The sequence below is a fragment of the Pelmatolapia mariae genome, linkage group LG6, assembly GCF_036321145.2.
Source record: "Pelmatolapia mariae isolate MD_Pm_ZW linkage group LG6, Pm_UMD_F_2, whole genome shotgun sequence".
NCBI classification, from domain to species: Eukaryota; Metazoa; Chordata; class Actinopteri; order Cichliformes; family Cichlidae; genus Pelmatolapia; species Pelmatolapia mariae.
In genome coordinates, this window is record NC_086232.1 from 28,914,182 (window position 1) to 28,939,227 (window position 25,046).

The following is a 25,046-nucleotide window of genomic DNA, read 5'->3' on the forward strand; positions in this document are numbered from 1 at the left end:
TACACACACACACACACACACACACACACACACACACACAAACTTATTCCATGCGGAAATTATCTTGTCTAAGACAGTAACTTGTCTGTACACCTGCGCTAAAATATGGGGATTAATAAAAATATATTTTTAAAGAGGCTAAAAAAATATCGTAAATATGACATGTTTTTCAGTAGAAATGTAAAATTAACTTAAAAACTCAGTATTTTGTAAATGATTTGATGCAGATAGCGTTTTTTGTTTCTTTCTTTTTAAAGCTATTTTAATCTGCTGGTACTGCACCTTAGACCGAGCGATTACTCACTCGCTCCAGCGTTGTCTCATACGATTTAAAGCAAGAATCCTTTTTTTTTTCCATTGCAGTCCCTATAAACAGTGCAGGGATAGCGGGGTAAACCAATCCCCGCAGGTCCCACCACATTTCTTTTTTTACACCGTTGCGCTTTAATTTTAGGTAATACGAATCCCGGTTTCTGATTGGTTAAAAATTTAATCACGCGCGCCTGCTATTTCTAACTTCTTTCTGATTGGGCCACCAGCTGTCAGTCGCGACTTTCCTACATCCAATGAGCTTGTGCACGTGGCGTTTTTCTCTTACTGCGACGGCTTTGATACAGAAAGTTTTAACACAGCTACATTTTAATTATCCGGGCGACGTGTTTGCAGCAGCGGGTTGTTGCTGTACCCAAGGCTGCTTTTGGCACCTTTCAGTTCCCTTCATAGTTTCGAAAAGCAGCGCGTTTGCTCTGAATGCGTCACAGCGTAAGTGACCGCATGGAAACGGAGAGCTCAGCTTTCCATCTGCTGTGGACTGTGGTAGAGTGGGGGTTTGTGTGGCGGTTGGCGATTTGTGGGTGGTCGTTGATTCGCTAACGCTAGTGTTGCGTCCACATTACACGTGGAGCATGTGCTCTTTGTTGGTGTAGCGTATATACAGTGTTTTTGGTTGTAGCGTTTTAGTGTTTATTGTATTTTTATTAATTTAAGAATCGTCTGCATGGCTGGGATCTAAAACGTGCTCGAACTAGATTCAAGTATAGTAGTCGGTTTTCAGCTAAATTGGGCACTTTAAGATAAACAAAACCAGAGCCCACAGTGAGTCCAAACCAACATGCCAGTTAGACGCTTTGGGGGTCACAGGTCTTTGGTCTCTCAGTCTCAGTCCCCAAAGCTGTCCTATGGTTACACGAAAATGAACATTGCCAGAGGTGGCTACCGTGTTTTTTCTGCCAACTCTTCCACCGCATGCACCGAGCTGGCCCAGAAGATAACAGAGTAAGTGAAATTAATAACTGTTGACTTAACGTGTTCGTGTCATTGCAACATATTTAACGATTTAATACATAGTCATGTTGAGTACACAGTCATGTTGCTTCGTGTGTGATGTTGACATGGCCTTGCTAGCAAGCCAAGTGTCTGTCAAAACACCACGTTACAGCTGCACGCGTGTGACTTTACGTTGTTTTTAATTCAGTGCGACAAAAACAATCACTATTGTGAAAACTGTGGACCAAGGCATGACAATCACACTACTCTCGCCACAAGATGATGGTGTAACTGCTCAGCGTAGTGTGACCCAGTGTACATGGCCTACATTCGTACATTACGTAATGCATGTTCAAAACATCCTTTTTAACACACTTCAACAAGTTTTATGGCAAATACTGAACCAAAGAATAAAAGCTTTAGAAACGGAGATTAAAAAAAGACTTTGCACTGAACATTTTAATAAAATCCAATTAAGTGGATATGCATCACCTCATTGTACCTGAAGATGTGACAGTAAATCTGCAAAAGTGTATAAATATTTGTTATATGTTAAAGTATTGATGTTTACTTCAACTAAACTGCCTATCTTACTTTTTGATAACTGATTCCAGATGTCATTGCATGCTGTGTAACTATTTAATCAGCTTATTGGCTGTTAAACTTGAATTTATGTATGCTCCAATTTATGTACCTCAATGGTCAACATAACCAAACCTGCCACTTTTCCTAAAAATCATTTTTATTTTGAAGTGCTATTACATAGTAACAAAACACTGAGGACAGCACTATACAGTGAAGAATTTTTTTTATTAGCTAATGACAAATCTGTTTTTTTTTCTGCAATGGGAGATAAACCTGTCAGACCTGTCAGTGGTAATCATTGTTACAAAGGGAGTATGCTTTTCAGATTCAGGTCTGTCTTCGAAGTAAGCATGGTATAGATTTACTACTGGGTATTACTGTGATAGCCGCAAAATACTTAATTGGCCGTGATTCATAGAGCATGTACACGAAGCAGTGTTTCTTTTGGTTAAAAACAAGTGGTTCTCTTACTGTAATTTGAAAGCATCCTTTATTTTTTTGTTGTCTTTGTTTTATTTGTTTTTTTGCTCCTGTAGCCTTGTCAGATAGCCAGATGGAAGTTGCACTTCCCACCCAGTAGGGAGGGGAAAGAATCGCGGTTTCTTAGTTTTCAGTGCTTGGCAAAGTTGCAGGAGATTTTTTTTTAGCCAGATTATGCTTGCATTTTCATGCTGTGTTTTCTTGGGGAGCAAAGGTTTTAAAAAATGACAGAGAAAATAGAGAGAAAAATATTAATGAATACTGTACTGAATATTTATGCTGAGGTGCACTCAGAGGCTGGGTGTGAATATGGCTGGAACAAAAGCATCCTTATTTTTATTCTTCACTGGATAATGAAAGGAAAACAACATGCTTGAAACCTTCCCTGGTTAGACAAATATATCTTTCTATGAACAGGAAAAAGAAAAAAACTTAAGGAGAATGTCCCATATGTTCAACCCCTGTTTTTATTGGGCTACTTTATGGTACCGTCATAACAAAAAATTGAGCTATCTCAAAGATTGTAACAAGTCTGAGATTTATGAATGCAAACAGGGTGAGGCAGCAATGCAGAGTACAGACTGATGGGTTCTCTGCTTGCATTTTGGCTGTTGCATTTTGACCTAAATAGCTTCTAGTTAAGATTTATAATTTTTTTGTAAGAACCACCAACTTAACAGAGCCCAAATTGAGGTGTTTACCTTTGAGACTAACGGTAAAGAAACAAAGTACAATTTCTATGATGTGATCTAGGGGGATAAAGCAAGTAAAGAAATGTCTTATTTTGTCTCACCAGTAAGTTCAAACTTCCAAATTTATATCAGAAAATAGAAAAGGTCAGTTATCAGTGACCAAAATTATTTGTTAATTATATGTATTTCTTAAAATCATTTAAGAAACTGATCATTTCACCTGCATAAATGGATTTTGACACACACGATGTTGATAGCCAAAAATATCAGGTTTATTTCCACACAATAATGTAATAATTTTAAACTTTAGTTCTTCAGATGGAGAGCTATCAAACTGCTGGGCAGAAAATAGTGTCTTAGTACAAAAATAATATTTATACGCTTCAGTTAGTGCAATACACCAAGGTATGTTTTTTTAACTCTGTTTTTTTCCCCAGGCGTTTGGGGGTGGAGTTGGGCAAGTCAGTGGTTTATCAAGAGTCAAATTCAGGTGAGGCCAAGCATTTAATGTCAAATATTAATGAACTATGGTTTCCTGTTGCCACAGTAACTCATGAATACATAAAAAAACTGTGCTTTTTATTCAGAGACTAGAGTGGATGTGAAAGAATCTGTCCGTGGACAAGACATCTTTATCATTCAGACCATTCCCAGGTGAGACAGATGTCTTTAGCAAAAAAAAAGAAAAATGATTCATCTTTTAAAGGTAGTATTTGGTGTTCTTAAATGTCTGTCATCCAGCGACACCAATATTGAGCTAGAAAAAACAAAAGAACAAACAAACGAAAAAAAGCTTAGATTAGCCACCTGGCTTGAAAAATTAGCTGGTTGTTTTGACCATGTCTGCATGACATTGAGTTGTTGAGATGCTTAGGCATACCTAATAAAGTGGCCAGTGAATGTATATGTTTTACAAGAAGTGAGAGTGAACGGTTGGCTGGATTAGGTGGAACCGAAAAAGATGACCCCAAATGAGTGCAAATGTATCACTTTCTGTTGGATATGTAAATGACCAATTAACTGCAAACACATCAGCTAAGACAACTTTATGCTTTGATAAAATAATACAGTTCTGATCAGACACAACTCTTAATCAATTTATTTAATGTTCTAAAGTACTTTATTACTGAAATCGGGGTGTTTTCAATGTTTTATGTTATAAGCATGTGTCTTTTATGTGACACAATAATATGGCCAGCTTTTTAAAATCTGACCTCAGATAGTTACTAGGAATTCTAACAGGAGTCGAAGCATATCTATTTTTGTGCTGTGACTCAGTTAAGTTTTCCTTTTCATGTCATGTGAGGTGAGTTTTCCACCTTGTTGTTTCCACCGTTGTCATTCTTTTGCTATGACGAAAAGACTGGCTCTAAAAAAACAACCAGAGGTCATCAAGGTTGTTTTTTTAGAGGCAGCAGATGAGGCACCTGCCTATCTACATGTTGTGTCTTGCCATTAAAAACAAAAAACAAAAGTAGTCAAACTGGTCTAATAATAATATAAATAACTTTCCTGACAGTCGTCATCGCAGCACAGTTTTGATTTGTAGTTACTATAGATCAGAATCATCTGTTAGACCTTTTCTTACATGCGAATGTTTTTCCTGAATCAAACTCATTTACGTTAGCTGACTTTTAAAGCTGTTCTTCTCTCGGGGTTCACAGGAAAAACCTGTTTCGATGGTGCAGGTTATTTGTAAACGATGCAAATAAAAAAAAGAAGAAAAAGAAAAAAGTGAACCTTTGTTCAGATACAGTGGTGTTTGCACTGTCTGTTGACATGATGTTTGCAAACAAATGTTTAATGGCAGACCGAACAGTCTCTTTCATCTCATAATTATAAAGCATCGTTCTGTATTTTTTGTCCTTAGATTCAATATTCCATACCTGTACCTTGCAGTCCGTGGCACCTGATATGGTCTCTTATTTCTTTCTTTCTTTTGATGTTGTGTTGCTCAGAGATGTCAACACAGCTGTCATGGAGCTGCTGGTTATGGCTTATGCCCTAAAGACGTCCTGTGCCAAGAACATCATCGGGGTCATTCCCTACTTTCCTTACAGCAAGCAGTGCAAGATGAGGAAGAGAGGCTCCATTGTCTGCAAGCTGCTAGCATCCATGTTAGCTAAAGCTGGTATATACGTTGTTCTCATTTCCTTTGTCATCATTGTTTTGTGTTTTTTATACCCAGTAAAAGAAAGTGCAGATTAAAGTCAACAAACAGTCAGTGACACTAAAAGTAGGAGGGGAGGTACATTACGACTGTAGCTTGAATAGTGAGTATTGTTTTAGTAGTGATGCTTTATCAGACCCAGGTTGAATTAGTGTATTTTTCCAGTCTGACTCAGTTTTTACTCCTCAGGCGTAAAAGGCTGGCGGGGGATTGTCGTCATCCTGCTGGCCGGGCGGGTGGCGTGGACACCCATGTTTTTGAATGCGATAACTTGAGAACGAGGAGTAGGAGTCTTGCCTTGCCTGCTTACTGAGCCTGAAGACAAGTTTTGTTGACCTTTTAAAAATGGTTGAAAATGTAAATTTAAAAAAAAGTTAAAAGGTGAATAAACGTAATACTGCCTGTTTCCATTCATGTTTGTTTTTTAGCACAATAACCCAGTTAGTGTTATTGCAGGATTCACAGGGTGGTCTTCTGCCAGAATGTTATTCAGTGTCTAGTTTCTCAGTATGTTCCAGGTCTTGCTCAGTCATACTGTTTATGCTTCTTCCAAATGGCAAACAAATACCTGCAAGTTGGTAGAAACAATCTTCCTGTGTGATTATAAGTCAGCCACTAGAAGTTGTGAAATCTACAAATGTTTCAAAATTTGTGCAGTATGTACAGGCTTAGGGATGTAAGAAACTGTACATGTAAATACCTAAATGTATTGTTTTACAAAATGTCCTACCTTTTTATTGTTAATTCCATTTTCTTATTTCAGTTGTCTTAGTTCACTGTCCTTAAAACCAGTGATTTAATAATTTGCGAAGCTATCAACTTTTAAAAAAGATCAAAATTTTATTTTTCTGTCACCAATCTTGAAGAGCTTTAATTTCATGCTACAGGCATTTCTGAAACTATATAATTTCACAGACACATAAACATATGTTATGTGTTTGTACTGCAGGGCTAACTCACATCATCACTATGGATCTTCACCAGAAAGAAATCCAAGGCTTTTTTAACTTCCCTGTTGACAACCTGAGAGCTTCCCCTTTCCTCATCCAGTACATTCAGGAGGAGGTTAGATTGCTTTATACTGTAGGCTCAACAAGACGTGCCTGATCATCAAACATACACACAAATAGTGTTTTACTGTTATGTATAAATGGTTAGAGGTCAAGAGTATTTTTTTTTCTCTTCAGGTCCCAAATTACAGGAATGCTGTCATTGTTGCAAAGTCCCCCTCGGCTGCTAAGAGGTAATTTGGCAAGTCTGACAATGCCGATATCTTTAAAGTTGCTATTATTAAATGCATTAGTACTGTTTCTCTTGACTTTTTTTGCCTTCACTATACTGAATGATGTATATGCAAAGTTTGACGTTAAAGGGGTATTTTCAAATTAAGCTGAAATAAAGTTTAAAGTGTTACCTTTTGTGAGCTAGAAAAAAGTCAGATAAAAGCTACACACACCTTAGTATTCAAAACGTAAAGACTGAATTAATGGTGTAGGATGTTTTCAAGCATGAGGTTCTTCCTCATACTTGAGTCTTGAGTCTTGTGCTCAAAGTCACATGATTACTAAAGTCCCTATGGGGCCTGCCTGGTGGGTGGGTCATTCTGTAAGCAGCTTAAATACCTAATAACCTATTGAAACCTTTTCGTCCTTTTATGATCTTCTTAATGTTTCAGGTGTTCACTACATGCACTGTGCACAATTCTCTTCAGAGCAAGCTACATGTTCCACAGTTTTTGCCATTGTCGCAGATTGAATCAGATGCTTGTTGTGTAGTAGCTTTATTAAATCATGACTGCTGTTAGTTGCATTCACAGAACATGACATCCTTTTTTTTTTTTTTTTTTTTTTTTTTAAAGAAAAAAAGATCATCACTAATCATAGGTTTAGCAATCATAGCAATCATAGGTTTCGGAGCTATTAACACTGTGGGCCTGCACCATTTATTTGCTTCGCTCATGTATGAACATACTGGCATATGCTAATTTAAGAAAGTGATTTAAAAACATATATTCATGGTTCTTCTTTGCATGCTACATATTAATTGTGTAAGACAAAGCAATCACCTACAGGCTCTGTTAGCATTACAGTTACTTGTTTAAAGACATGCATGACAGTGCATTCCAGTAACCCCCATGTGCCACTGCACTTAAAATTGTTTAGCAAAATTTATTTGCAAATGATCACATACACATAACAAAGACTTAATGTCGATGTTCATTTTGTGATCAGCTACTACACATATATGACTTGTAAGGATCTGAGTGTTATAAAAATAATTCCCAACACTATAAATGCAATATACATGTTAACGATCTTGGTGCTCTAGGGAGTTTTTATAGTAACTTTCATCCAGATTGAGGAACCCATCTATGGTTAAAATAAAATTAAAACCAAAGTGTAAAAGAAGGGGGAGGGGCAGAAATAACACCTATAGTAATAACAGCAATGAGAATAAAAAGAACAAAATAATAATAATAATAATAAGTGAGTAGGAATAACTTAAGTAAAAGCAATTGTGAATAAAGCTGTTTTAAAAATGACTAAGGTTGGAGACAACCTGACCTCAATGGGTAGTTGGTTCCAGCTATAGGCTGGTTGTGGGATGTGCAGTGCTTTGTAGGCTAAACTGAGCTGAAAGTGAAAGTGTGGACAAGCTAGAGACTAAATTAAGAAACAAAAGAATGCCTAACGCTTGTATGGCCTCCTAATTGTGCTTTTGTGTTTTCAATATACCACTTTTTCTTTGTTGGTGTAATCTCTGTCCTTTGCAAACTTCTTTCTGCTCTCTTTTCTCTGTGTATTTTTTATGTGTTGTTTTTGTCAGTTTCTTTGACATTGTGTGTCTGCATGTTTGTCTGTCCTAGAGCTCAGTCCTATGCTGAGAGGCTGCGACTTGGGCTGGCAGTGATACACGGGGAGGCCCACCACTCAGAGTCCGATATGGCTGATGGTCGACATTCTCCCCCTTTGTCTCGTGCTATCACAGGACACACTGGCCTGGAGCTACCATGTAAGATAAACGGCGCAAACCTATCTGTATCTGTTGTTGTTGCTTTTCTTTCTCTTTTTTTTCTTGAAGCCTTGATGGTCATTTACAGGTATTATAATTTTACTGGGAAAGGAAACTGTTTTATTACGAACTCTGTTTTTTGTTACTGGCTGTCTTTAGAAAAATTCATTTTTATTTATTTATTTTTTTTCCAAATCTCTTTATTTGGTTTTCCAGTTTTCTTTATCATAAAGGCAACTATGATTCAAATATAAATGGTTACATATATACAATAAAAATTAAACAAAATCAGAACAAAACAAAACAAAAAGAAAAAGCAACAACAAACACTGAAAGAACGTTAGACAGAGGATGCTATTAATCGAACTACCAATGAGGCTCAGTGATCATTTATGTCTGTACAGTATTGAAGAAATCTATAAATGGTTGCCAGGTTGAATGGAATTCCTCCAACCTCCCCCTTAATAGGAGTTTAATTCTTTCCAGCTGCAAGTGTCTCAATACATCTTGTGTTAACGCTGATGTGGTAGGAGGCACCTTTTGTTTCCAATTTAGTAGAATTAAACGGCGTGCCAGCAGTGTCACAAAACGTATCACATTATGTTGGGTGGCTGATAGGTCTACAACAACCGGCTTCACTCCAAATAAAGCACAGATTGGGTCTGGCTTAAGTGTTTTTTTAAGAATTGTAGACAGTATATGAAAGACATTTTTCCAATATGTTGCTATACGGGGACAATTCCAAAACATATGCGCCAGTGAAGCAGGTTGCTGTTTACATCTTTCGCAGGACGAGTTTACATTGGGGAACATCTTTGACAGTTTCAACTTTGATAAATGAAGTCTATGTAACACTTTAAACTGTAAGAGTCCATGACGAATACAGACAGAGGAAGAGTGTACATTTTTCTGGGCTTTTGTCCATTGACTGTCTGTGATTCTTGTGCCAAGGTCACACTGCCAAGCCTCTCTCAGATAGTCAAGTGTGACAGTTCCATCCAGTTGTGACAGCGCATTGTGAATTTTTGTAATCAGTCCTTTCTTGAGTGGATCAAACTGAAATAAGTTATCTAAGGCAGAGTCTGGGGGCCGATCTGGAAAAGATGGAAAAAGCCTCCTTACAAAACTTCTGATCTGTAAGTATTTGAAAAAGTCATTACTGTGTAAGTCTAATTTTTCTTGCAGTTGCCGAAATGTGGGAAAAACCTTGTTGATGAATAAGTCCTTTATTGAGTGCAGCCCCTTGTGGTTCCATTGGAGAAATGAAGTGTTTGAAAGTGATGGTGTGAATGTTGCGTTATTCGTGAGTGGAGTTAATATGGAGGCTTCCTTCCACCCGAAATGTTTCCTTATCTGTGTCCAGATTTTAATTGTATGAGAGACTACAGGATTTTTAAAGTCATGTTTAGGGATAGGGAGAGCTGAATAGATCATAGCTTCTAATGAGGAGGGGTAACAGCTTTCATTCTCCATCGTTGTCCAGTCGGCCCCCTCAGTGCGCAACCATAACGACATGGAACGAACATTACATGACCAATAATACAGACGGAAGCATGGTAATCCCATCCCTCCCTGACATGTCGGTCTCTGCAAGTAGCCTTTCTTGATTCTTGGATTCTTTCTGTTCCATATGAAATAGGATATTAAAGAGTCTAATTTATTAAAAAAAGGCTTTATTAATCACAATAGGGATACACTGAAATAAAAACAAGAATTTGGGAAGAATATTCATTCTAACAATGTTTATCCTCCCTGCCAGTGAAATTGGTAGATTAATCCATTTGTCTATGTTATTTTTTGTTTCCTCATGTAATTTAGAGAGATTATGTTTGAATAAACCATAATCCTGAGTGATATTTATTCCAAGATATCGGAACTGATTAGAAACCCGAAATGGTAAGGCATTGAAACTACTTGGGTTGCCTATTCCTTTAGAGTTGATTGGGAACAGCACACTTTTAGATAAATTCAATTTGTATCCTGACACTTCTCCGAAATTCTGCAAAATTTCCATGATGACCGGGACTGATTTTGCAGGGTTAGAAATATACAGTAGTAAATCATCTGCGTAAAGCGAGACTTTATGTTCTGCTTTTCCCCTTCTGATCCCTGTATATTCGTCTGTTGAGCGCAGTAGAAGAGCTAAAGGTTCAATAGCTAATGCAAAAAGCAGGGGTGAAAGAGGACAGCCTTGTCTTGTTGAGCGATTCAGGTCGAAATAGTCGGAGTGGACATTGTTTGTTTGTACCGACACTTTCGGTTGGGTGTATAGTAGTTTAACCAGAGAGATAAATTTAGGGCCAAATCCGAACCTCGACAGGGTCAAGAAGAGATAATCCCACTCGACCCTGTCGAAGGCCTTCTCCGCGTCCAAAGAAAGCAAAATTTCAGGATTAGGATTATGCTTGTCTTGCGTATAGATAATGTTTAAAAGTCTTCTAATATTAAAAAACAGCTGCCTGTCTTTGATAAATCCTGTTTGGTCCTGAGATATAATTGTTGGCATGACCGTTTCCAGGCGTGTTCCTAAAATCTTTGCAAGTATCTTATTATCTACATTAATTAAGCTGATCGGTCTATATGAAGCCGGGTCTAAAGGATCCTTTTCTTTTTTATAAATCAAAGAAATGCTTGCCTGATATAGAGTCGGCGGTAGGGCTTTTTTGTCCAGCGCCTCATTATATACTTCTAGTAACAGGGGTGAGATGCGGTCTTTAAAGGCCTTGTAAAATTCTGAAGTATAACCGTCTGGACCCAGAGCCTTGGAGTTCTGTAAATTATCTATTGCCTGCTGTATCTCTTGTATAGTTATGGATTTTTCGAGTTGTTCTACTTTGTCTGGGTTGATCACAGGTACACTAAACTTGTTAAAGAACATCTCAAATAGTGCGGGGTTCTTTTTTGATTCTGAGGTGTATAAGTCTGCGTAGAAACTTTTGAATATACCATTTATCTCCTTTGGATCCCTCGTTATTTGTCCCGTATTGGTGCGAATTTCTGTGATCAATCTTTTTGCTGCTTGTCTCTTGATTTGTTGTGCTAGAACTTTACCCATCCTTTCCCCCTGTTCATAATATTTATATTTTGCCCTGGTTAGAAGCTTGACTGTTCTTGCGGTATACATCAAATCCAAATCGGCTTGCAGGGACAGTTTCTTCTTGTGCAAGACTGTCGAGGGCTGCGCCGTGTGTTGTCTGTCTACTTCCTGTATCTTGTCTTTTATACGACTTTCTTCTTCTCTTTGTTGTTTATTCATTAGACTCTTCCGGGAAATTGACTGCCCCCGAATGTACGCTTTTAGTGCTTCCCACAAGGTAGACTTGGTAATATCCGGAGTGTTGTTAATTGACAGGTAAAAATCAATTTGGTTCTTAATATCTTCTATCCCCTGTTTATTTGATATTAAACTATTATCAAATCTCCATATCTTTGTTGTGTGATTAAACCCGAGGGCTAGTTGCAAAAGGAGGGGGCTGTGATCCGACAACATTATTGTGCCATATTCACAGTGCTTTACTGACGGTAGAAATTTAGAGTCGATTAAAAAAAAAGTCTATCCTGGTATATGTCTGGTGGACTGGAGAATAAAATGAGTATTGTCGCGCATTAGGATTCTGAACTCTCCACGGATCAATTATTCCATAATTTCCCATAAATTCCTGGATGGCCTTTGCCGATTTAGATATTTTGGCTGGTTTACTTGATGATCTATCAAGGTTAGTATTTAACACCAAGTTAAAATCACCTCCTATGATTAATTGATGAGTATCGATATCCAGAAGCTTCGATATTATCGACCGTATAAATTGCTCATCGTCCACATTTGGAGCGTAAATATTTACTAACATAACTAAATGACCATAAAGTTTGCCAGTTACAATAACATATCTACCCTGAGTGTCTGGTAGTACTTTTGCTGCTGTAAATGGTACTGATTTTTTGATCAGTATGGCTGTACCTCTGCTTCCAGCATTAAACGTAGAGTGAAATATTTGTTCTATCCATTTGCATCGTAATCTATTATGGTCTTGTACTTTTAGATGCGTTTCTTGGAAAAAGATTATATCCGCATTTACTTTTTTTAAGTGAGCTAAAATGTTTCCTCGTTTCACTGGTCCCCTGAGTCCCTTACAGTTCCATGTTACACAGTTGACAAGATTTTGTGGCGTTCTCTCAGTAGAGGTACCAATAGTTATTAACTGTTACTGAGTGGTTGATGGATCTTACTCTGAGCTTTCTAAAAGTGATCCTCTGAAATTCACAACTTTCTTGAACCAAACTAAAGATCAACCTCACGAACTCAAACCAGAACCAATTCTTCATTTGCAGCAAAATCGAGCTGCAAATGGAAAATAAAAGAAAATAAAAACAATTTTTGTCCAGCTTTTTACAGGCTGTATACATTAGACTTACCACTAAACTCCTTAAGATTGTCTATTATTATATACTATTCCCTCCTGGGTTATGTTGTTTGTAGAGATGGCACTCACTATCCCTCCTGAGCGGTAGATGTGGCTGGACTCTGGACGTGGGTACTGACGAACTTCTCTGCCTCACGCGGATCTGTGAATGAGTGCTTAGCGTTGTCCACCATTATAGTCAGCTTCGCGGGGTAGTACAGACTGTACGGGATGCCAGCATTCCGCAGTTTCCCTTTCACGGAGTTGAATGACGCGCGAAGTTTGCTGACCTCGGGATTCATGTCAGGGAAGATGTGTACAGGTGATCCTTTGTAGAAGAGGCGGCCTTTTTCCCTGGACAATCGCAGAATCTTCTCTCTGTCGGTGTAGTAGTGCAGGCGGACTATCATGGCTCTTGGGCGCTCCCCTGTCCGCAGTTTCGGGGCAAGGGTTCTGTGGGCTCGGTCTATCATAATACGCGAATCATCATTTTCTTTCCCGAGCACTTCTGAGAAAAATTCTGCCATGAAACGGCTGGGGTTTCCCCCCTCTGCGTCCTCATTAATGCCCACCACACGCAGATTTTTTCTGCGGCTTCTATTTTCTAAATCCAGGCATTTGTCGTGTAGCTTGTTGTAATCTTTCTTTAGGGTCTCGTGATCTTTCTCCAGGGCTGTCAATCTCTCTGTAGTGTCGCAGAGGGCCCGCTCCATGTCCTTCTGTATACTTGTCGTTTCTGCATGAGTTTCGTGCAGTGCCTCTATTTTCTGTGATAGCTCATGTCGAAGCTTATTGGTGTCTGCTTTAGCTTCTTCTCTTAGCGAGGAAATGTCCTCACGTAAGTTTTCATGCATATTCTCTATCTGCGTCTTAATATCGTTCATCATACCGTCTCGGTAGGCTTGCAGTTCGCTCCGAAGGATCCTCACGGAGATTGGTGAGTTCTCGTCCGCCATGTCGTGTTGTGACTCTTCGCTGCCAGATGTAGCAGAAATTGACGACAAAGTTTTTTGCGTGTATTTCCGACTACTCTTCATGACTCGCTTTATTCAGGAGGAGTTTGTATAGTTGAATCTTGGTCCAAATCAAAGTCGATATATGTCCCAGGAGGTTTGGATAATCAAAAATCTTAGCGGAGCTGCCTTTCGCTGCTACTTACTCCATCGGCCGGAAGCGGAAGCCCATTTTTATTTTCATGTTGATTGTTAGAAAGCTTCCACAAGCTCCCTGTTCCTGTTTTGATTCTTTGCCAAGACACCAGCAGTGTTCTTTTAATGTTTGAGTTCCTCAATTCTTACCTTAGTGTGCATAATAATCATGAGAGCTGCCCTGTAAAAACAGCACTGGCAGAGTCCTGACTGAGAGGCTCTCCCATTGCGTATTATTTATTTTGACCACTAACTCAATGGTATATGCCAGGTTTAAAACATTGTGTTGTCAAACATGACATTTTCAGTAAGAATATAATGTTTATTCAAACTTACGGCACTAATAATAAAGATTAGCATCAATCCATCCGTCCATCCTCTCCTGCTTATCCAGTTCAGGGGACTGGAGCCTATCCCAGCTACCAAAGGGGGAGAGATGGGGTAAAATTTAGACAGGTCACTGTCTTGTTGCAGAGCCAGGAGAGATTAGCCTCTATGGCTAAGTCTGACACATTTGCATGATGGATCCAAATCTGGGTAATTAATATGCTTTCTCCCTTTTAAATGAAATAAACAGAAAGCCTCTTCTTTGTATTCACTTTGAACAGGCAACTACATCTGATCATAATCTAAATCAAAACCATTTCATTCGTTTGTCCTAAGCTTGACAGATTAGACCTCCATAAACTGGCACGGTGCTGTAGTCGCTGCAGGAGTTTTAAAAATATTAACACGTTTTAAGATAAGAGTAATGCTGATGGCACAGCAACAAACAGCAACGTGCAGTTTTCCCAAAAGCTTGCAGGCCAGCTCTGCCTCAGACATTGTTATAACCACCTGTTATAACAATGTCTGAGCTACCTGCCACCGTCGCTTCCTTCATTTCAGCGCCAGATTTATTTCCCTCATCTCATTCCACCCTATGTACTCTCCTTTTAGCTAAACCATCTCCCCTGTTCTCCCGCCTCAACTTGGAAATATGTCTGCAATATCTTTTTGCTGTCTCCAGCAAGGGCTGAACCTGACTCTTCTTATGTCATCTCCCTCAATTTCACTTTGCATTGATTACATAAAATGTCAGGCCTTTTAAGTCTAAGCCTGGTTGCTCTGAGTTTTTAGAATAATTTTGGGGGCGGTATTGAATTATTTGTCTAATCATGCCATAATGTTTTGTACCATCCTATCCTTTTCCACAGCAAGCAGGAGACAGGTCCCATTCCCTGGGATAGAGCTTCCAAGTATGATAATATTGCCTGAATCCACTCTTGACTCCTATTGATTGTTTATGCTTCCCTGCATGGAGTGACAGTGAGTTGCTGAAGGCTTCCACTTCTAAGTGGCGCTGGTCACCTGTAGAACCTGAATGAGGTTTCCTCTTTTTTAGGATTAAATCACTACTTTTTTCCTATCACACACTGTTCTGAAAGATGAATACAGCATTTCAAATTGACGTTAATAAAACCATTTAGTGCAGCAAAAGAAGGGTTATACCCCATACCATGTCAACATTAAATACTGTGGGTAATTTTTTGACTTACAAAGTTATTTACAGTGAATTTCACATACACTGAGTGAAATGCACTGTCTTGATATTCATCTTTGAGCCACAGTGTCTGGTGAGTGTTCATGGTAATTGCTGGAAGCCTTCTTTTTTGCATCATCTGTTAAAATAATATCGATTCTTATAAAATTAATAATTGTTACCCGAGTGAGAAACTCTTAAATGAATGATATTATGAATAAAGTATTAAATTATGGAGAAAAGCCTCTAGGCCAGGGTTGGGCAACTCCAGGCCCCGAGTGCCGGTGTCCTGCAGGTTTTAGATATCACCCTAGGTCAACACACGCCTGAATCAAATGATTAGTTCATTACCAGGCCTCTGGAGAACTTCATTACATGTTGAGGAGGTCATTTAGCAATTTGAATCAGCTGTATTTGACCAAGGACACATCTAAAACCTGCAGGACACCGGGACTCGAGGCCTGGAGTTGCCTACCCCTGCTCCAGGCATATTAGCATTTTAGTGTTAACTCAAAACTATTGTTCATTAATTGCTTAACATGAAAGAAATCCTGACAAACAATAACACCACCCTTTGATAGTTATGTTTTGCACTGTGATTACATCATCTTGTTTGAAGTTTCTGTTTTTGAGTTTTAGGTGTCAGATTCTGCGTGATTCCTTCTGTCCAAAACGTCTAAATAGTATTAAGACTTTAGTTTCATGACTTCCTTCTCAATCCAGAAATAACTATTTTAAAATGTATATTTTGCACAGTAGCCTTTGTACATCTGATTTTTGACATTATTGGGATTTCCATGTGGGAAGCGCAACAAATAAGATGTGTTGAGTTCTAGACCTGAATCAATTGTTGCTTGAAATCCCTTCAGGTACATTTTAATGTTATATGTTTGGGTTGAGCAACTTAAATTTCCAATGACCCTTAGTGAATCTCCAAGATGAACCTTTTTATATTCTTATGGTGGTAAATAGTGTTTTGGATTACAAATAAGAATCGATTCTGGTCTGTTTTCAAAGGGAAACCCAGTTCTGCAGTCATACCTACCACTGTACCAAAAGCAGCTGTACGTCTTGGTTTGGATTTAGTTGGAAGGACAAATGTGAAAACTGTGGAATTATATATTTTTGCCAAAATCTTAACAGTTTGAATGGTACTGTGGTAGTTGAAGCTTATTGGGTTAAAGGTGTCTTGCATGGTGTTTGCAGGTTTTAACCAAATCCCTTCTCACCAAATGTTCCTTAACTTTACTTCATTCCAATAAGCTTCCTCTGATTTGGGTTAAAAGAAAAGACCTGTCTTTTTTTCCTGAGAGTAATGCTAATATTTTTGTGTCTTTTAGTGATGATGGCAAAGGAGAAGCCCCCTATCAGTGTTGTTGGCGATGTAGGAGGCCGAATTGCCATCATTGTTGTAAGAGCTCTAAGTTTTATGTGATTATCTTAAAACAGTTTAGAAATCTACTATTTTAACTGAATAATGGCATCTCATACATATATGTATTGGTAGGAAACAGCTTTAGTGGGGGGTTTATAAAAAAGTGCAGTGTGATCATATCTTTTCTGTGTTCAGAATCTATTGTTAATTTTCAATAAATTAACAATAAATAATCATCTTTCCAATAAAGGATTTCAAATATGGTTAGTAATGCCACTGCATAAGCTACAGGGAAAAGGCTTCTTTTTGTTTACACCAAAATGTAAATGCTGAAATTCAGTTTTTGTCTGTATGTGTGGGCATTTTCTTAGGACGATATTATAGACGATGTGGAAGACTTTGTTGCAGCAGCAGAAATTCTGAAGGAGAGGGGAGCCTACAAGATCTATGTCATGGCTACACATGGCTTGCTGTCAGCAGAGGCTCCGAGACTAATAGAAGAATCTGCTATTGATGAGGTAAAATAATGTGCACTTGGTATAATTGATTATAATTACCCGTTACTGACATTAACTTTTAGCAGTCCATGGAAACGCATCAGCATTAGAGATCTGCTGTACTCTTTCTGTAAAAGTAAAACTAATGGGTGAAAAATTTCACAACCAAACCTTTGAAGCGGTCTCATCCTAGGTACGCACTCACTGGCCACTTTATTAGGTACACACATTCATTAACAATACTGTCTAATCAGCCAAGCACATGGCCGTGTCTCAGAGCGTTTAGGCATGTAAACTTTGTCAAGATGACCTGCTGAATTTCAAACTGGGCATCAAACAGGTGATTTAATGATTTTAAGTGATAGAATGGTTGGTGGTGCCAGATTTACTCATCTGTTTTTCAGAAATTGCTCATCTACTGACATCTTCCTCTTCTCTGGGAGAGAATGCCTTATTGATGTCAAAGGAAAATGGCCAAACTGATTTACACCTCGGTTTCTGCTGCAACACTGGAGCGTTAGGGTCAGAATTCAGTGTAAACATGAGAGCGTGGCTCCATTCTGCATCGTTTCAAAGCGGGTAGTGGTGATGTTTATGGTGTGGGGAATAATTGCTTGGCATACTTAGAGCTGCTTCCAGCAAGTTAATGTGGCTTGTTACAAATGGATCTAATTATCCCAAACTGGTTTCTAGAATGTCACAGTGAGTTCATGTAGGGGTGGGCGGTAGAAACGATATAAATTTGGCCAACGGTAGAGATTTTGACTATACCGCTCTACTGCGATAGCACATGTTGATGGTGTCATCCAGCTGCGCCTGTTTTGGTCGAAAGCATTGCAGTGGCTGCAAACAACATCATCTGCAAATTATGCCGGGCGACAGTAATAGCAAAGAGACGAAGCACTTTTGGAATATGGGGAAAGCCAAAAACTGCACTTCCTCCACTTCTGTACCATTGATTCATTAGTGCTGAATTCTCTCGCAGCTGCTCTATTCCCATGTTGTTGCAGTATATTAATGACTAACCTCGTATTGCGGATGGACTATCTCAGTTGTTCTCCTGACTGAAGTTTGGTCCGTTTATAGCATCCTGCCATGCAATTTGCATTTGTCCCTAACCACCAGAAACCCTCACGTTAACTTTTATCGAGTGGTAAAAAGTTTGTAGCACATCGTTATATACCAGCTAGTCCGACTTCAGTAACCTTACAAAAGTCACTGCTGTTTAGTTTTCTGTCTTTATTTATGTTGGAAGTGATAGCAGAGCTATACGTTTTAATTTTTTCAGAAATCTCTCAGTCAGAACATGGCATATCATGTTTAGGTGGAAGCTAGCGGGCTAACTTCCTGCTAACTTCTAACTCCGTTGAATTTAATAAATTCTGTTTTCATGGATGCCTGGATGTTAAACTTAATTGTTCCACCTGGTAAAGCAGCAACGCCGATCATTTTATTAAAGATGAAAGAATTTAGACAGTTTTTAACTACTCCGCGAGGCTCCTGCCTACGGTAGCCGTAATGCTCCAACAATCCATCAAGCGGTGCGCCTTCATAGCTTACCAAAGTCGTACTAAAACATTTTTGACAGATTTCTGCGCGCCGTGTGCCACATAAAATCGGTTCGAGGTCAGTAAGCACAACCAGAATTTATACATAAGGCACACTGTCGATTTTTGAGAAAATTAAAGGATTTTAAGTGTGCCTTATAGTGTGTAAAATACGTTATACAGAAGAAAAGAATATATCGTGATATATATCGTTACCGCACATGCTTCAAATTATACCGTGATATGGATTTTAGGCCATATCGCCCAGCCCTAAGTTCATGCTCTCAAATGGCCTCCATAGTCACCAAATCTTTATTTAATACAGCACTTTTTGGATGTGGAATGGGAGCTTCTCATCATAGATGTGCAGCTGACAAATCTGCAGCAACTGTGAGATGTCATCATATCAATATGGGCCAAAATCTCTGAGGAATGTTTCTACAACCTTGTTACATCTATGCTACAAAGAACTAAGGCACTTCTGAAGGAAGTAGGAATCAAACCCAGTACTAGCAGGTTGCAGCTAATAAAGTGTGTGGTGATGTACATCTACTATATGTCTAATGAGATGTATTCCTTCCCAAAAAGGGAAATTAACAATCATAATGTTTTGTGTATATTAAATCTTTATTTGTTCATCTTTCTATGCTTTCATGCTTGGGTGTTGTTTTGTGTTATAGCTTAAGAAGGAACAAAGCTCGAGAGTTGGGGTGAAAGAATTGCTTTTAGTCATAACAGATGTTATAAATGAAAGATACAATTTTATTAACATGTATGTGTGACATGTAATTACAAGATGTAACAACATTTGACACACACAAACAAAAAAAATGAAAATGCACTACTAAATAAAGCTGCATTTATCCTTAACTTCCTGTGTTGTTAAATAATAGAAAATTTAAGATTGTGGTTCAAAAAAACCTGTGTACCTGTGTGAAATACTTTGAAATAAAAGGGTACATTGTGTTTTCAGGTGGTGGTGACCAACACTGTTCCCCATGAGGTCCAGAAGCTTCAGTGTCCAAAAATCAAAACCGTGGACGTCAGTATGATCCTGGCTGAGGCGATCAGACGCATCCACAACGGAGAATCCATGGCCTATCTGTTCCGCAACATTGCTATGGATGACTGAGGCAACACACACGTACATTTAGGCTACATCATTAATAAGCACATACACTGAGGACCAAGAATCCAGTTTATTTTAAGCTCGGCTTTTAAGCTGTTACAGTTTGTTTTCCTGTTAATCTTTAGAGAATAACTGACTCTGTGTACTGTATGTTACATATGAAACTCAGACTTTGGTTTATTTCTCTTATCTGTTACACAGAAAAACTGTACACACTACTCAATGGTTTCACTTCGCTAATGTGTCTTTCATACAGTCGTGACAACATAAATGTCACAAATGATGTATCACGTGGACCCTCTCATTACACTGTAGCGTTTGGCAAATAAAGCTGTTCTTCATGGGGCTTTTTTTATGTTTATTTTTTATCTATTTATTTATTTTTTTGATACCATCTTGATTCAGAATGATAAACGCTAAGCTGAATAACTGGGTGGGGAAGTAAAGCTCTACACCACATCTGGCATTTTCATATACATTCATTTGTATTTTACCATAGATGTGTGAAGATTTTTGTGGAACTGCCAGAAAACTACAGTAAAGCGGCTTCACACCTGAACTGAAACTCTCGGTAGCAGTTTCAGTCACTGTTCAGGCGGCTGTTTTTGTGAAGCATGGAAAAGCATGAAGTACCCACCTGCAGTTAGTTTATAGTACTTCATGATTAATACTTTTACAGTTGTCATATGTGATAACGCACAATACTTAGGAGGAAATGAAATGCAGTCCAGATAAGGAAGGGGAAAAATGATTTGTGGTTTTGGAGCCAGGCCGTTGAGATTTTCTTTTTTTAAAATAAATTCTGCAAATAGAAATCTTTTGCAAGCAATGTAAAGTAAACTAGATGATCAGAATTTCAAGTGTAAAGCGGAAACTAATAGTGGATGCTGCTTTGTATTAATTAAAATTGAATGTAGTTTTCAGTTTTCAACATATTTCAAGCAAAGGCAAATTTATAAGTGTATTACTCATCGAAACATGACTCACAAACGAGTAAATATAGACATGTGGCAGATTTTTTTTTTTTTTTTTTTTTTTCTACAGAGAGACAAAACGTTTAAATAACTACATTTTCACATGCGGGCACCACGTAGACATTTCGTAATCTTTGTGTTTCTGTCCAAGACCCTGAACTTGTTCTAAACGCCTCAGAGTCACTTCAATCTGCTGAGGAGCTTTGACCAAGTCTAGGGGCAGAGACTTGTTATTGGAAAAAGTCAGAACTGTTTAAATAGTCACCAACCCAGTAAATATGATCATTTAGCATTAGTAAAGCATTCTCAGTGGGATAATAAAATATGTACATGTATTCTAAAGAGCCTAAGCTATTCCTTGGTGTAAATTAAAGTACAACTCCATGTAACAAGATGGCAAAAGCACACACCTGCATGACTGTGAAGCTGTTAGGCCTCCCTTCCTTCGCAAATGAGCAAGAGCAGAGTGCGGAAGAATGTTTAAATGTGGACTGAAAGAGGAACTGCCCACAAACGTCTACCAGGCCACTTCCTCAAATTAAAACAGGAAACTTTGTTCAGTCTAATCAGATTGGGGGGGGGGGGGGGGGGGGGGGGGGGGGGGGGTGTTCGGACCAGAACTACAACTGTCTCCCAGTTGCATGTAGGGGAACCATGCACAGCCATTTCAGGAACTGCATAATGATCTGTGTTGTCACAGCTACACAGTAGTAATGCACAACTGTTCAGTATTCAAATGTTGTGATGCTAATGAGAGGCTTCATTTCTTTTGCTTAACTTTGTCTACCATTGCCTCAGGGGTGGAGACAGTAGTGCTGACCTTACTATGCTAAAGTTGACATAAAAGTCATTTATTTTAAAACAGGTGTTTTGGTGTCATACATAAAATCCTTTTCCTCAATAGGCCTGCCTTAAATATGTCTGTTTTTAAAGGTTGTATTTAACCTGTATATAACCTTGTTTGCAGGTACCACAGTAAATATAGCATACCCACATTGAGGCCTCAGTTAATGTAATGTGTGTTTTTCACCAGCAGATGGCAACAGAGGTCAGAAAATACTGGCAGACATGTGCAGTTAAGAAATTTAGAGCACAAATTGCACTAATCACAATTGCTTTTATCGGATGTTCTCATTTTTTATTTTGTTTAAATCACTTGTCACAAAAAAATGACTAACATGAACAGTGAATACTTCATTTTGTAATTTTATGACTGCCCATGCAAAGGGAACGGTAGATGGAGCATGCTGGGGCCTCACCCAAAACAAACAGTCTTTACGGTCCTATAATGTATGCATGGCATTAACAAAGAGATGCTTCTAAGCTTTACTTCATCATATTTAACCATCTCATATTATGTAATTATACCTTTCAGTTTAGCTTTTTGTGTTATAAGAGGGCTATAAGACTCCAAAACATATGTTCTAGAAAATAATTTTTGCTGCATTAATCTTGTGACAATTAAGTCTTCTTCTTGGCTTCCAACTTTATGTATACACTACTTTTTATCAGCACGGTTTCTATTGTCTTTTTGCTTATTTTGTTACCTTATTACTACCTTATGAATTTGTAAACTCCTGACATCCTTTAGTGTAAATAATAATTCCGGTGCTGTGGTTATCACTGTTGCATCACAGAAGGAAAGCCCTGAGTTTAAATCCACTGGCCTGCTGGGGCATTTCAGTTTAGTGTTTGCATGTTCTCCCTTTGCTTGTTTGGGTTCTCTCCCATCTTCCTCCTACAGTCCAAAGATATGCATGAGCATTTTGAAATTGGCTGTAGCTGTGAATGGTTGTCTGTCGCTCTGTGTTAGCCTTGTGACAGGCTGGTGATTTGTCCAGGGTGTATTCCTATCATTCGCCCTATGACAGCTGGTAAAGGGTCCAGCCCCTCTGAATTGCATGGGTGGAATAAAATTGATGTTGTACTTCTTCACATACATATCAATGCTTATCTATTTTTCATGTCTTTAATTATGTACCTAGGTATGTTTATTTACAGAAACAGAAACATTTTCACAAGTGTTGCTTTTCACTTTTATTACACATTAAAGACACTATTCCACATACATTTGTTAAATAAACAGCTAAAAAATATATGCATACATGTAATGATAAAAAAATGAAATTTATAAAAACAAGCATTTTGAATGGCCACATCAAAATGAAAAGTGCATTTATATTTCCATTTGACCACAGTTTTTTTTTAAATACAAGGGTAATGTTATGCTTAGTAGAAAATCCCAATTAAAAAAATTCAAACAGTATCATGTGCTACAGGTGAATCACTAAGTTAAAAAAAAATTACATGAGATATACAACTTTTGCAGAGGCCACACCTGATACATATAAACACAAACTTCCCCTTAGTAAACAAAGGATAGCAACAGTCCAGATAGCTTAACATGAGGAACTTTTTACATTGAAATTCAATAGCTTTACAGTGATCTGAACACCAGCAGCATGTCACCAAATAAGCAACAACAACGTTACATCAAGTACACATCTAATTCATTCTCTCCATTTAATTTTAGGTTCACAGATATTCATAAGGTAGCAGTCTGTTTAGGTTCGGTCTGTACTTATTTTCTTCTTCCTGAAGTGTTTTTTGTGTGTGTTTGTGTGTGTCCATAATCCCAGCCAGGCAGCTCTTATGATGTCCAGGTTTCTCTCTCATTCTCTCTGTCCAGCAGCACTGAGTTTCACAACATACCTTCCATATTCTCATCCACCCTGGCTTTTTGTGAAGCAAAACACCATCTCCCCTCCTGTGACACTCACTATGACAAAATACAGCTGTTGGTCTTGTTCATGGGTGGCCGAAAATCGGTGTCTTTTGGAAAGGTCTCCCTGCGTCGACGTAGTGCGGGGCTGAGGCGGCTGGGAAGGTTTGCCTGTTGCAGGAGCTCCTTGAACACTTCAACGACATTGGAATTTTCCTTTGCTGAAGTTTCCACATAACTGTTGTTCCAGTCCATCTCTACAGTTGATAGCACGTCCTCGTTGGACACTTGACGCTCCTCTTCTCTGTCCACCTTGTTTCCCACCACCACGATTGGTGTGTACTTGTCCTCTTTGATCTCAAGAATCTCATCTCGGAGGCTCTTGACAGCCTCCAGTGATTCTGGGTCATCCACAGCGTACACCAGTGCGAAGGCATCACTGCTTTGGATTGAGAGCTTGCGCATGGCGGGGAAGGAGTAGCTACCGCTGGTGTCCAGGATTTCCACGGTGACTTTGACCCCGCCAATGTCATATTCTTTACTGTGCAGCTCCTCCACAGTACGCCGATGTTTGGGCTCAAAGGTGTCTTGGAGAAAGCGTCTGATAAGGGCCGTCTTCCCCACGCCTGCTGCTCCCAGAAACACTAGGCGCACGTGTGTCTTCTCCTTCACCTCCAGAGACATGTCTTATTTTTCTTTCTTGGCCCAATTGAGAAAAGAAAATGTCCCAAAAAGTGTCTTATTTTATGCACTTGCAAATTTTAAACCTGCCAGTAATCTTTAACCTAAATATTTTCTCAAGGAAATCTCTCCATGTGCAGTTTGGAAATTCTTGTTCCTGAGCTTCTTTCCTTTTTGTTTTTTCACCTGACAGTTTTTAAGCTCCCTGTCGAAGCTGCTTATTGGGTACTTCACTGTGCCCTAAACCTACACACACTGCCTTTTATGCCTGTTTTGGTGAGAGAGCTCAGTGGCCCACCCCTGCGATTGCAGCCAATCAGCTCAAGGCAGCCTGTTGAAGTACAACATCTTGACAACCAATGATTGCAGAGTATGTAAATCAGTGTAAAGGGCCACTTCAGGCAGAGAAAGGAGGCGCTATCTGAGAGTGGATACATGACAAGCATAGCATAGAAAATATTGTCTGAGTAGAGCCCTGATTATTATTCCAAAGAGTCGCAGAGTACTTCAGTGGAAGGAAATAGTACCTCAGGTTTGATAGTATAAGGAAAGAAATGCACACAAATAATCAGGTAGTTTATTTCATTAAGCAGCATTTTGACATTTTCTTTGGTTGCAGCAGGATGGGCAGTACTTTTTTATCTTATCTGTTGTATTTATTCGTCATAGAGTTCATCTTGATTAGACATGGTCATCCAATATATGAACATAATTTCTGATGATAAAAGCTCTGATGTCTTATTCACCATAAATTGCTATCAGTAACTCATTTGCAATAAATAATATAAGATTCACAAAATGATAAACAGTCATCTCAGGTGATGAATTCATGGTGCATACAAAATG

General features: G+C 38.6%; 2 protein-coding genes across 3 annotated transcripts; one reads left to right on the top strand and one right to left on the bottom strand.

The window, feature by feature from the left end:
* The first annotated feature begins 561 nt into the window (after nt 1-561).
* LOC134629291 (phosphoribosyl pyrophosphate synthase-associated protein 1-like) lies at nt 562-20,164 on the top strand. Of its 2 annotated transcripts, XM_063476513.1 has the most exons (11): nt 562-1,275; nt 3,461-3,513; nt 3,611-3,677; nt 4,982-5,154; nt 6,143-6,258; nt 6,381-6,436; nt 8,060-8,205; nt 14,950-14,991; nt 16,616-16,686; nt 17,022-17,168; nt 19,668-20,164. In XM_063476513.1, exons 1-11 carry the CDS (start codon nt 1,112-1,114, stop codon nt 19,824-19,826), a joined length of 1,194 nt encoding a protein of 397 aa, XP_063332583.1. In that variant the 5' UTR covers nt 562-1,111; the 3' UTR covers nt 19,827-20,164. The 2 variants fall into 2 exon arrangements, with proteins under 2 accessions (XP_063332583.1, XP_063332584.1); XM_063476514.1 differs by lacking the exon at nt 14,950-14,991.
* A 2,669-nt stretch (nt 20,165-22,833) lies between these two features.
* LOC134628638 (GTP-binding protein Rhes-like) lies at nt 22,834-24,646 on the bottom strand. Its single transcript, XM_063475373.1, has one exon. It carries the CDS (start codon nt 24,201-24,203, stop codon nt 23,577-23,579), a length of 627 nt encoding a protein of 208 aa, XP_063331443.1. The 5' UTR covers nt 24,204-24,646; the 3' UTR covers nt 22,834-23,576.
* Nucleotides 24,647-25,046: the final 400 nt, after the last annotated feature.